Consider the following 13,405-nt stretch of genomic DNA (forward strand, 5'->3'; position numbering starts at 1 on the left):
ACTTTGAGAGATATATTTTGTATATGCTGTTATAACCTTCAAAACTCCGTAAGTTTAGTTCCTCATGACTATTATACTCTCTTATATACTTATATCTTGTTGTTTTGTTTCTGTATCTTGTCTTTTTTGCTGATAGTTATCCTGTGAACGCTTCGCGCTTTTTGAAACTCTATTTTTTTAGCTTATAGGGCTTCTAGAATTATTATTCCTTTCTATATATATATTTATGTATAAGCCTTACGATTGTCGTGACCTCTGATTAACCTTTGCTTTACGGCATGAGGTAAGGCTTAAGGTAATTAGGGTGTTTCACATGTACATATCTCGGGTGCTGAGATCCCATTTGGTTTTTGCAAATATCTTGAGTGCTCAGTACCCGATCTCTGCCCTAATACATATCCCAGGTGCACCCAGGATATGACTCGGCATCACCCAATCACAGAACGGGGTCCCAGACGTTGAGATATGTTCTCTTTTTGGGTTATACCCTCAGTATCCGAGATATGTCTCGTAATGCAACTTTATAAATACCTTACTATTTATGTTATTTTATTTAAATAAAAAATTCCAAAATTTTTTTTAGAGAAATAGTTGGTGTATTTTTGTAGGTTCTACAAGTCTCTCTCTCTCTCTCTCTCTCTCACAACTCTAATACAGAGATGAAGATTGGAGAAAATATCTTGCAAAAGTTAAAAGTTAAAAGTATCTTGGATGCATCATACAGGATAATGGAGAGATTAAACAGGATGTAAATCATTCGATCCAAGCAGGTTGCTCAAAATGGGGGAGTGCGTCTGGTTTTATATGTGACAAAAAAGTGCATTTAAAACTTAAAGGTAAATTCTATTGCACTACTATCAAACCGACTATGCTTTATGGTACAAAGTGTTGGGTGGCTATAGGGGAGCACGAACATGAGTTAAGTGTGGCAGAGATAAAGATGTTGAGATGGATGAGTAGTCATACGCAATTGGATAGAATAAGAAACGAAGATATAAGAAAGAGAGTTGGAGTAGCATCTATTATAGAAAAGATTATAGAATTGCGTCTCAGGTGGTTTGGACATGTGAAAAAAAGACCGACAGAGCACCCAGTCAGGAGGGTGGATGAGATAGAAAATGGACAAGGGGTGAAAGGTAGAGGAAGACCTAGGAAGACTATCTATGAGGTGGTCAAACGAAATCTACATATAAACGGTCTCTATGTAGACATGATACATGGCAGAGCTCAATGGCATCATTTAATCCATGTAGCCAACCCCACCTAGTGGAACAAGGCTTTGCTGCTGTTGTTGTTGTTGTCAGTGTATAGTAGTTTTACGACGTACATCCAATTACGTAACATCACATTAGTAAAAGTATCTACCTTTCACATTGACTGGATTGTGTGAATGGACATAAAAAGGAACAGATATGATTGTACTTTTGTGTAAAATGCTTTATACAGTCGCGGACCATAAGGTGCCCATCATAGTAAGATAAGGCCCTGAGCTCACATATTGTTCCGAGACAACAACTCTATAGTGCTTGTAGCAGCTTCGGCACCTTATCGTATGACTCCTCCCAGTTCCCGTATATCTCCGCAATTGTCTTTTGCTTCGCCATCCAGACCTTTCTATACGAGGGTTTGAAGTGATAGTTTTGCCGAACTGCACCCTGTAGGACAGGGATGCTGACGGATGGGTGTTAGACTGTATCAATGGCAGGATGACATTACAGATGAGGATGCTATCCAACTGTCAATGGTCTTGGGACATGGTGGGTGCTAAACACGTATGCGCTCCACCAAACCTCCGACCCTCCCTAACAAAATAAAACATTCATGGTTGGAAACTACACCAGGTATAACAATCATAAATGAGTAAATATGCCACAATTAAACTTGACCTCACCAGTATCTGAGGTTCTGCAGGAGCGCTACATGAAGACTCCAGGGACATCCAGTTGCAACTTGGTGGCGATGCACATGGTATTTTAATCGGTCCAATTCGACCATCCGATACTCAGCACTTCTGCGAATGCTATAGTTCTTCATACCCTGCATTATTGCATCTCTGCTTTTGAATCTGTGACCGACCCGAAACTCTACCTCACCGTCTAGGTTGTAATCGTATTCTCCGGTGTTGGAAAACGAAGATTTCTCATGCATCGCATCTGGATCCAACGCATGATAGTGACTTGGTACATCTGATAGCGCTAGAATCGAGTGGGGGAGGGGGGAGGGAAGGCAAAACATAGGCGTCTTTGGTATAAACTCTTCCTCCTCATCATCTTCAGAAGAACCACTATCGTTGCTATCCGCAACATACTCTTCTTCAGAGTCTCATCATCCACGTCCATGTCTTGCACTGGAATAGCAACATGAATCAGTGGTGGTGCGAGAGGTGGGTCATCCTGCACAAATGTCGAGTGGACAGATCTACCGCCACCAACATCACCAACCTCCGTGAAAAGCTCCATCACTTGTTCCGCCATGATTCTCCCATGGATGTCAAACATGAAGCACACATGCTCGTCGCTATGGAGCCGAAATAGACGAAACCGAAAAATTTCGTTTCCCAACGGTGCTAGCAACCTATACCCCACCCTTTTGATCTTCTTTCTCCCTAAACCATCAAGGTTATTCAATATCAGACTCTTCAACTTGGACAAAGAACTTACTCGCCGAGTACGCAACATTAACAGATTATCACAATCAAATATCACCCCATTGTCACTGTTTCTCATACGACAATTGGGATACACACAGACAACCACATATCCACTACTACTGGACATTTTTGCTTATTTTTTGGAAGAAAAACGGAAGAAAAGAAGATATGAAATATGTGTAGAGAATACCAAAGGTTGCACATCTTTTTTATAGCTGTTGAAAATTTATCATACTATACCTGATTTATACTGTAAATGTTATAATTTATCACGTATCTCGTTTATAGTGTAAATGAGATAAGTTTATGCGTATGTTGTTTACACTATAAATAAGATAAGACATGTTACATATTTTTATAATTATTTTATAAATTATTTATTTCAATAAATATTTTTTTTAAATTTATTTAGATAAAAAATCCATGAGATCAATAGTAAGCCACGAACATGAACCCAAGTTAATGAGACCTACAAACTTATTTTGTACAACATATCTCATTTGCTCATTCCATCTTGAAATAAGTACTGTTATATATAATGAAAAATGGTAACCATCAGACTAAGGTAAATAAAAACAAAATGGGTTGATAAAAACATTGGAAAATAAGTGCAATATATATATTCAAACCACTTATATGAATAATATTTCCTAATACTTAATTAATATATATATTAATTAAGTATTAGGAAATATTATTCATATAAGTGGTTTGAATATATATATTGCACTTATTTATTGAAGTTGTGGATTTGAGACCGAAGAGAGAGAGAGAGAATGGAAGGAAGAAGAATATCAGCAAGATATAGCAGCAGAAGAATAGTTGCAAGCAAAGGTGGAAGAAGAAGAAGAGCTTCCACCAATGGCAGTGTTAACCATAACAGCATCGTCAAAAAGCTCCAATCCCGCGAGATTTGCCCCAAGCCCCACCGGGCATTCGCAACAACCACTGCACACCAGAGATTCAGCACCATGCGCTTGGTTCAAGAGTATGACACTCATGATCGTAAACCTTCTTCTACCAATTCTTCTTCTTCTTCTCCTTCTTCCATTTTGCCCTTCTTCATGAAAAGAAGCAAGCTTGTTGAGATCGTTGCTGCTAAGAACTTGGTCTTTGCGCTTTGCCATTCTGGTCTTTGTGCTGCTTTTAGTAGAGGTGAGGGTTCTGAATTGTGTTACCCTTTAGTTGGAAAAGTTGTTTTTTTCTTTTGTGGGCACCTTAAAAATTGAAACTTTCAATGAACATTTGCATTACCTTTTTGTTGATCATTGTTGTGATTGTGCTGAATTCATTGATTCTATGATTTTTAGTTAATGGGGGTGGTCTTTTGTATGTATAAATGAATTGGGGTTTGATCTTTATGCGTGGATGGGTGGGTACCAGTAGCCATTGGCATTAGCCCTTATTGTGCTGAATCGATGGAATTGGAGTTTTATAGTTTTTGAATTGGTGAATTGGGATGGTCTATTGCAAGCACAATTAATTGGGGTTTTGAGTTTTCTGATGCCCATTTTCATTGCCATTTCCCTTTGTTTGATTTTGATCAAAATTGTCATTGTGCTGAATACATGTAAATTGGTTATTTATTTTTGTGAATGGAATGCTCAATTGAATGGAGAAACTGTGAATTGGTACCTATTCTGGTTTTGTGTGGTGCTTCCCATAGTGTTGAGACTTGAGAATACAAATTAGTTGATTGTTCAATTCGATTACTTGCAGATACAAATGAAAGGGTTTGCTTTTTGAATGTGTCCCCTGATGAAGTGATTCGAAGTCTCTTCTATAATAAGAACAATGACTCACTTATTACAGTGTCTGTTTATGCTTCTGAAAACTTCAGCTCCTTGAAATGCAGATCCACTGGGATTGAGTGCGTATATCCTGCAGCTGTGCTTTCAAATCTTCCTCTTTGATTGCTATTTCTGAATCTTTTTTGCTTACATTCGCTTTCATATCTGTTCATAGATACATACGAAGGGGTAGGCCAGACGATGGGTTTCCTCTCTTTGAGTCCGAGTCCTTGAAATGGCCCGGTTTTGTAGAGTTTGACGATGTTAACGGAAAGGTCCTAACTTACTCTGCACAGGATAGGTATCTTCCTCATTTACTTCTCTATTTTAGTCTACTATAGTGTTGTTTTGTTTACCCATTGTTTATTAGAGACAATAATTAATTTGGTCTTTGAGTTTTATAACCGTGAATCATGCACAGATTCCATTTTGACGCCATTTGTGGGATGTTGAAGTGGACCGTTAAGTGCCACATGGCATGTTAACATGGTTTGACAATGCTACAAGTCACAAAATGATTTTCTGACTGGCATGCCACATCATTTGATAGGTTACTATTTTGAGACACGTGACACTTAACTGTCCGGGTCAACATCCTATCAAGGTGTCAAAACGGAATCTATGAGAGGGATTAACTTGATTCACGGTTATAAAACTTCTAGGAACCAAATTGATCAGCAGATGAAAACTCACTACCAAATTGATTGTTATTTCCTGCTTATTCTGTCTAACCACATTCATAAAATGGTATCAGTGTATACAAGGTCTTTGATCTTAAAAACTATACATTGTTATACTCCATCTCAGATAGGCATGTTCAAGAAATCAAGATCAGGTACATTCTCTTCTTTGGATTGACTTCCAGATTCAAGTTCCATTGTACTAAGTAACCTCTCTAAGTCTGCTCTTAAGTTCTGTATTCCGGATACAAATGGCTTGTTCACTTGATCCAGATGTTTTTGTGAAATTCTTCAATATTCCTAACTAATTTATCTAATAGTTTTTGAGTTCCATGATAAACCTTTTTGGAAGTCTAAAGCTTCTTTCAGCTAATGTTAATTTATTTATTAGGACACAAGTGCATATTAAAATTAGTAATAACACTTGTAGATTCTTAAGCGCCATAAGGATTTTTTTCCTGATGGGTATTTTATTATTTCTAATATGCTGCTATCTCAGAATTTTATGTCACTATTTCTTTCTGGAACTGTTATTTCTCGGCATTTTCAGACACTTTTAAGTGTGCCTTGCATGTCTTTTTCAACTAACGTAACTGGTCTTTGTAAAATTTTTGGCAATGTACAATCTACGTGAAACATTGGTGTATCATTTTGGAGCTTAATTAGTTGATCATTTGTTGCAGCCCTGGTATCATGTTATTAATTTTCAATAGATCCAGCGGCCATATTCCCCTTCAGATTCTGTCCATCGAAGATGGCACAGTCCTCAAATCATTCAATCATCTACTTCATCGGAATAAAAAGGTGGATTTCATAGAGCAATTCAATGAAAAGCTTCTGGTCAAGCAAGAAAATGAGAACCTTCAGATTCTTGACGTATGCCTTGCTTTTATTGTTTTATTATCATTTTTTTTTTTTTGGGTTTTGCTGATAAGTGTGCCAGCGAGTTCTTTAAGGATGCAAAAGTTGAAGGTTAAGTTTTTCTTGCATTTAATGTTATTTAAAAGTTTTGTATCCTTAAAGAGAGCCTTCACTAGAAAAAGTCCATTTTTAATATAATGTCTTTTACTTCTCTTTTAAAACTAATTTATGAATGAAAGTAATTTATTTTATTTGTAGGTTCGAAATGCTGAACTGACAGAGATAAGCAGAACTGAGTTCATGACTCCATCAGCATTTATCTTCCTATATGAGAATCAATTGTTCCTTACTTTCAGAAACCGAACAGTTTCTGTGTGGAACTTTCGCGGAGAACTTGTTACGTCATTTGAGGATCACCTGTTATGGCATCCTGATTGCAATACAAATAACATATACATAACAAGTGATCAAGATCTGATCATATCTTATTGCAGGGCTGATTCCGATGTTCAATGGTTGGAAGGAAATGGTAATTCCCTTTGAGCTTAGTTCTTTAGTTTCTAAACATATTAATCATGAACAACTTTCAATTTGCGAAAGTGATTTAATATCATTATAATTTGCCTCGTAATGCAGCTGCTGGCTCCATTAATGTCAGCAATATCTTGACCGGGAAATGTCTCGCTAAAATTAATGCGTCGAATAGCAGCACCAAATCAGATGAGTGCAGTGGAACTGGTTGCAGTTGTCGGCGCAATCATTCATCTCAAATAAGGAGCACTGTGGCGGAGGCTTTGGAGGACATAACTGCCCTCTTTTTCGATGAAGATCGAAATGAGATATATACCGGTAACAGACATGGTCTCATCCATGTATGGTCTAACTAAATACAATATTTTCATGTTTTCTATGTGCCGTACAGATCAAGGAACTCCATGTTCCGCTTTTTGTGCTTGAGCTGTGATTTGATAGCTGGGAACACAGAAAGACAAAATTTATGTAGGAAAATTGTACCTATCTCCAACTTCAAGCACATTTTTGTGTCTCTTTATCTCTGTACCTCTGTCCAGTCCTAGCTACCGAGCTCAACGTTTATGATGGGATTGTTACAGGCAATGTACCATTTGTTCATGTGTTGTTAAGTAGCAATAGGTGATATGCATAGGACCAGTTGGAGTGAATTAGTTACTTGAGTAACAAAAAAAAATGATGCATATTATATATTTTTTACTTTGATTTAGGTTCAAAGGGTTTTGGGTGTATAGTGCAATGAATATTTTAGGTCTATGAGACAGATGAGAAATTGTACTTGTATTCTAATGATTTCTTGGAATTCAAAGGTGGTAACTGTGTGTGTTGAAAAGGCACATTACATGTGTTTTTGCCTCATGAGTTGAAGACATGAACATGTGAACAATAGTTGTAGTGCTATTCTAAGTTTTGCATGCATCTACACCTTTTTCATTTTCATGCTAACTCAGGAAAAGCCTATAAATCTCATTTCGGTTTGTTTGGTTTAATTTGATTATATTTAAAGAACTAAACCAGTACCAACTTGCTGGTTTGGATTGATTTGGTTTTTGAGTTTCTATTGAAGTTTTATAGAGGGAAAAACAAAACAAGCTTAGCTCATAGGAAATTAGTATATATTACTCCATTCTAATATAAGTGTCAACTTTATTTTTTGTGTATTTATTTTCACAAATAATTTTCTACTTAGCAAATCAATATAGCATTAACTTTCTTTTTTCAATCGTAAGGCCTAACTTAACAAGCAAAAAAAAATAAATTAATGAAATAATTAAAGAGAATAATTATCAGAGAGTAGATATTGTCATTTCTAAATTAATGATATGCCTTTTATTTAAGGAATTTTATTCTCAATACAAAGTTCATTTCCAACAAATTAAAATTACAATGAGATTACCTAACATAAATTGATAATATCCACTTCATAATTACTGCTATCAAGAGTAATTTTGTAAACTTATTTTAAAATTTTAAAATTATAGTATATTTCAATGATTTCCTTAGTTAAGTAAATATTTAAAAATAAATACTTAACTAAAACCGAGACAGAACNACATTATCTACCAACTCAACAATTGACATCTACTTTTTAAATTCAAAGAAACTTTGCCTTTGCACTGAACAAAACGTCCTCTCATCAACCTCAATATACAAAATCAGCTAAGGCGGCATTCCAAAATGACATCAAACATCAGAGTCATAACTAGAAACCTACCATATTTGACTGGAAAAATCACATAATGTTTCAATAATTATTAAGGACAATCAAAGAGTTTTTTTTTTCTTTTCCTTTTTTTAAAAAAAAAAAAAGAAACAAAAGCTACACTCAAATGGCCATTAATAAGTTATCCTGTTCTGTCATCCGCAGACTGATTCACTAACAATTCTTCAAAAAATGAAAAATCAAAACCCCGCCATATGTGTGGAGGAGACCAAAACTTTCGAATTATTTAAAAGGGCTGCAATCTCCAGCCTTCCCTGTAGTTGTGCACATTATAGTTTATCTAACAGTTTTCTACTTATCAACTACTTCAATGAGAGTTGTCTCATAGTCACTGGGAGCCACAAATCCATGAAGATTCATCACGGTCGCAGCTACATTGGCCAGCCCACCATCGGGGACGTCATTTCTGAACCTGACACCAGGGGCCAATCCAGGACCTCCAATGGCAATAGGCACCTTAACAAGCAAGGCAGAAGTAATTAGAAAGTTAGAACCAAAATTAACCTTGACATAGGAATGTTTTTAAGAGGCTATATCATTACTCGCTGTTTTTAACATGGATGCCTATATTTTTAGACATCTGTTTAGGTTGTGATTAACATTAAACAATGAATCTCTGCCTTATTACCTGACAAAAATTAGCTAGATATTCAACAAATTCACTACTCATGTAAAGCGGAGAATGGACCAGCTAGAATTTGCATGACTTACCGGCTGAAGGGTATGTGAAGTAAGAATCTGAATCTTTCCCTCCTTGTCAAGAAGAGGCTTTCCCGATTTGTCTCTCTTGACCATGTCCTCTGCATTGCCATGGTCAGCAGTGACGACATAAATTCCACCTACTTGTTCAATTGCATCAAGAATCATCTGCATAACAAATGCACATACACATTAATTAATACAACTGATTAACTACTCGTCTTCACAACTATCTTGTTCTTTCTCCTTTTAGCACAAATTTATTTCTTGCAGTAATTACCTATTCAGCACTAGCATATTAAAAACTAAATGCAACAAAAGAAGTATTCCTGAAGACAGAATCAGTTAACCAGTCATGGACTAACTCCATGTGCAATTTTACACCTCTAACTCATCCATGAAATTCCGACCCAATATTTACCCCACAGCCGATCATACCCTTAATGTCTATTGTGGTACAGTGACATTTATAGTGGCGGTGTGGGAATTAGGGACAGCTCACCTGCTTCCCTTCAGTTGACCAAATAATATGCCAAAGAAACAGAACAAAATTGGATAATGAAATTTGATATTGAACATGGCCTTGCCATTTTAAGAGAGAAATAGACAGAATATACTTTTCTCACATGAATAGCTCTTACCAAAAACACTGTTGTGCCAATTTTAATCGCGATACTAAAAGCCCTATATAGTAAACATGGAGTTCTCAAATTTCCAGCAGAGGGTACAAAAACAAATAACAAGCTGTATTTACAAAAGTGCTCCAGCAAAATTTGTCCAGCAAAATTTGAAAATTAATCGTCGTGCGTACCTTCACTGCTTCATCAGCAGCCTTGCAAGCCACAACTGTCGCTTCAATATCACCTGTATGCCCCACCATGTCACCATTTGGAAGGTTGACACGGATCTGTGCAACACATAAGATAGAAGAATAAGTGGAAGTTTAATAACATCGCAATATATCTGAGTCACTTGATGATTCATCGTTTACCTGATCAAATTTCCGACTAAGAATGGCATCCCTAGCCTTTTCAGCAATCTCCAGTGCCTTCATTTTTGGTTGTACATTGAATGTAATCCCAATGTCACTAGGAATTTCCACATATTCCTCCAGTTGTCGATTAAAATAGCCAGAGCGGTTTCCATTCCAGAAGAATGTGACATGACCAAATTTAACAGTCTCGCTGTTGAAGAGGAAATTCAAACAAGTCAACACGATTATATTTAAAGCTAAATCCAAACTTCTGAATAGTGGTTTATTAATATTTAAAGTAGTCACAGCTCACCTGCATGCAAAAGTCCTAACACCATTATGCACCAAGAATTCACCAGAAGTCCTGTCAATTTCTGGTGGAGAAACAAGATAATGACTAGGAAGCTTCAATTCACCATCGTACTGAAGCATTCCAGCATAGCGAATCTTGGGGAAACGGACTCTATCAAATTTATCAAAGTCTTCGTATTCAAGAGACTTGGCAATCATAACCATACGATCTGCCCGGAAGTTGAATGTAACAACTGCATCACCATCAACAATTGGTCCAACAGCCTTCCCATTATCATCAACAATGACAAAAGGAGGCAGGTACTGATCATTGGCTTTTGGTTCTGCTCTTAGTTTCTTGACAGCTTCAAGAGCACTTTTAAACTTATGAGGGGCTTCGCCAAGAACTTGAGCATCCCACCCTCGTTTCACAACATTCCAGTCATTCTGCAGTTTGTTTCAAAACCATTAGTACAAGAGAGAGAAGGTAAAAAGAGAAAAAGAATAGACGCAAGTCAAGCATATTTTTTGTAAACAAATACAAAATGCTTATGGCTTATTAAATATTTTTATTTTAATCTTATATGGGTATTGAAAGATTCTTGACTTGACCAAACTGAAGGGCAATGTTATGCAGTACCTCATATCGATCCATTGTAACATGCATACGACCCCCACCTGATGCAATTCTTGCATCAATACCCTTCTCACGCAACTTGACAAGATCATTTTCAAGAGTTTCTACAAATCCGACACTTGAGCCATCCAAAACATCACGACCATCTGTAAGAATGTGTACGCGGACTCTCTTAACACCTCGCTCACTAACACCTTTAAGCAACAACTGCAGAAAAATTGCTTAGTTAGAAAGGATCAACTTCACACAAACATGGAGAAACAAATGTTCCAACCCCCCAATCCTCACCTGCAACTGATCAAGTCGGGAATGGACTCCACCATCACTCAATAACCCAATGAGATGCAATGTGCCATTGGCAAAACTTTCCTGTATGTACTTGAAGCCTTCTCCTTCATAAATTTTTCCAGATTCAAGAGCAAGGTCCACAAGCTTGGCACTAGAATGAACAATAAACACCACAAAATCCCAATCCTCAGACAAGTTAGGAGAACATTTTAACAAGAAAGGCTAAGGATTAAGGAGTACACATAAGAAAAGGAACACCAAAAGTAAACATCTGAAAATTCTAAATGAACCAAATATTTAAGAATACAGAGTTCCAAGTCAAAGTAATATACAATTAACCGAAAAATCCATCAAAGGAAAACTAGGCAATAGACGACGACAGCAAAGTTCAATTGTTTTCAAAAAACAAGAACGTTTAACATTTATTGCTTCTATGAATCTAATAGTAACAGTCTTAAAGAAACTCCAGAAAACCAATTCCTTATGAAGAAACCAGTAGGTTAAATAAAATGGCAAGAAACATCTGATTGCTATTAGTCTATTAATTTTAACCACAAATACAAAAAGCCTTACCCTTGAGCAAAGATGCGGCCAGCACCAAGAGCATTGTGACCGACTTCACTGTTGCCCATGTCATCCTCTGTAGGAAGTCCCACAGCAGTACCATGAGCCCTCACCAATCTCCACCTTTCAGGTGCACCCTACAACAACAAAAACCAACCAACCCCACCATTCATTTCCATTTCTATCTCATCAATAATCATACAAATTCAAGACATTCAATAACACCGGTTCAGAATTTCCAGTTAAATAAACTTCAAATCAAGAGAAGGCCTCTCACCTACCAATGACAAGGTAAAAAAAAACTAGGAATCATAACAATACATGAGCAGAAAGTGGATCAAGCAAACGTATACACCCCGAAAAGGGGGACCAATCTTTTAGATCTTATCATTATATGAATGAATATATCATAATATATGCAAAAAGAAAAAGATTTCAGATTCCACAAAAGGGTGCATATACCATGTAGTATCTATATCTATATATCTACCTTTTTGAGGGAATCCATGGTTGGAGTTTCAGCGGTGTGGATACAGTTGTACTGATCAGCGTTGGCCTCACCCCATCCATCCAAAACCACCACAGCAACTGGCTTTCCCTTTGGCAGCTTTGGGTGATCAGCCAATTTAAACTTGGTATCTGTGCTTCCCATATTCCTAACACTAAGAAAAAAAATCAAATTTTTTTCATTCTCTCTTTAAATTTCAGATCCAAATCAAATAAAATCAATCCAAAACATTTCAGAAACCACCAGTAACAACAACAATAATAATAGTAATAACAATTCATAATCTATCTTATATTATGGATTAAATTAAATTAGATTAAAATAAATGAAATTAAATGTTAATGGAGATTACGAGTAGATAGATGGGAATAACAGAAGAGAGATACCTGATTTGTGAGAGAATGAGGGAGTGAGTGAGTAAGGGAAGGAGGCAAAAACAAAGAAGAGATACGAAATCAAATGAGGTTAGGTGTAACTGTAAAAAAGAGGTGGATGATGCGTTAACCTAACTGAGCAAAACCCTGTGTTGCATATGCGATTGGTTAGATATAAATACTAGTGGCATGGAAGAAACAAACTTTTCCATTTATTTATTTAATTATTTTAATTGAAATGGAGACTAGTGTCTTCTAATTAGTGCTTCGTTAATAGGTTGGCATGGAACAAGGCATAAGCATCTCGTTGAGCATCATTCTTCACGCTCAATGTTTTCGCTTTCTTTTCTTTATTTTAATTGAGAAACAAGAGTAAATAAATAATAAATAAATAGTATAAAAAAGTATTTAATTTGAAGTTTTGATTTTTGAATATGAAAAGTTTATGCCACTATTATAACTCAATTCAAGTGGCACTAGATCTTCGAACAAGTTTGAATTTTGATTCTTCAAATATTTCTATTTGACTAAATTTTCAATTTAATTCATGAGATTCACGCGATTACTTAATTTGAATTGAGGTAAAATTTAAATATTTAAATATTTAATTAAAGTTTAATTGGAATTAAACTTGATTTAATAAAATAAACAGGCTTAGTTACACATCCATATAACCAAGTTGGTCCAAACTCAAATTAATTCACACGCATTAATGAAGTGTAAAAACACGCGCCGAAAATCCCCTCGTTATTTCACGTTCATTATGAAGAAACGTTACTTCTTCCTCAACACGAAACCACTCCTTCTCTTCGAATTTCTCTCAAAATCACTCAAAT

The 13,405-nt window shown here is 36.2% G+C and overlaps 2 protein-coding genes across 5 annotated transcripts; one reads left to right on the plus strand and one right to left on the minus strand.

Moving 5' to 3' along the window:
* On the plus strand, positions 3,380-7,430 carry LOC107639754. Of its 3 annotated transcripts, XM_016343348.2 has the most exons (8): positions 3,380-3,805; positions 4,370-4,520; positions 4,616-4,741; positions 5,195-5,275; positions 5,804-5,996; positions 6,240-6,510; positions 6,618-6,830; positions 6,904-7,430. In XM_016343348.2, the coding sequence occupies exons 1-8, from the start codon at positions 3,427-3,429 to the stop codon at positions 6,936-6,938; spliced, it is 1,449 nt and encodes a 482-aa protein (XP_016198834.1). In that variant the 5' UTR covers positions 3,380-3,426; the 3' UTR covers positions 6,939-7,430. The 3 variants fall into 3 exon arrangements, with proteins under 3 accessions (XP_016198834.1, XP_016198833.1, XP_020977297.1); XM_016343347.2 differs by having other exon boundaries at positions 6,618-7,430; XM_021121638.1 differs by lacking the exon at positions 5,195-5,275 and having other exon boundaries at positions 6,618-7,430.
* Positions 8,212-12,743, minus strand: LOC107639756 (2,3-bisphosphoglycerate-independent phosphoglycerate mutase). 2 transcript variants are annotated; one of them, XM_016343350.2, is made up of 10 exons: positions 12,582-12,743; positions 12,178-12,343; positions 11,697-11,824; positions 11,124-11,274; positions 10,839-11,042; positions 10,221-10,645; positions 9,926-10,118; positions 9,746-9,841; positions 8,947-9,102; positions 8,212-8,691 (listed from the first exon to the last, which is right to left on the minus strand). In XM_016343350.2, exons 2-10 carry the CDS (start codon positions 12,337-12,339, stop codon positions 8,527-8,529), a joined length of 1,680 nt encoding a protein of 559 aa, XP_016198836.1. In that variant the 5' UTR covers positions 12,340-12,343; positions 12,582-12,743; the 3' UTR covers positions 8,212-8,526. The 2 variants fall into 2 exon arrangements, with proteins under 2 accessions (XP_016198836.1, XP_016198835.1); XM_016343349.2 differs by having other exon boundaries at positions 12,178-12,349.

Source organism: Arachis ipaensis, chromosome B04, assembly GCF_000816755.2.
Source record: "Arachis ipaensis cultivar K30076 chromosome B04, Araip1.1, whole genome shotgun sequence".
Classification (NCBI taxonomy): Eukaryota; Viridiplantae; Streptophyta; class Magnoliopsida; order Fabales; family Fabaceae; genus Arachis; species Arachis ipaensis.

Coding starts and splice junctions, on each gene's coding strand:
- LOC107639756 (XM_016343350.2), bottom strand. CDS start 12,339: ATGGGAAGCACAGATACCAAGTTTAAATTGGCTGATCACCCAAAGCTG. Junction 11,825..12,177: donor CCATGGATTCCCTCAAAAAG/GTAGATATATAG, acceptor TTGTTGTTGTAG/GGTGCACCTGAAAGGTGGAG. Junction 9,842..9,925: donor TTAGTCGGAAATTTGATCAG/GTAAACGATGAA, acceptor TGTGTTGCACAG/ATCCGTGTCAACCTTCCAAA.
- LOC107639754 (XM_016343347.2), top strand. CDS start 3,427: ATGGAAGGAAGAAGAATATCAGCAAGATATAGCAGCAGAAGAATAGTT. Junction 4,521..4,615: donor TGCAGATCCACTGGGATTGA/GTGCGTATATCC, acceptor ATCTGTTCATAG/ATACATACGAAGGGGTAGGC. Junction 4,742..5,194: donor ACTTACTCTGCACAGGATAG/GTATCTTCCTCA, acceptor AAATGGTATCAG/TGTATACAAGGTCTTTGATC.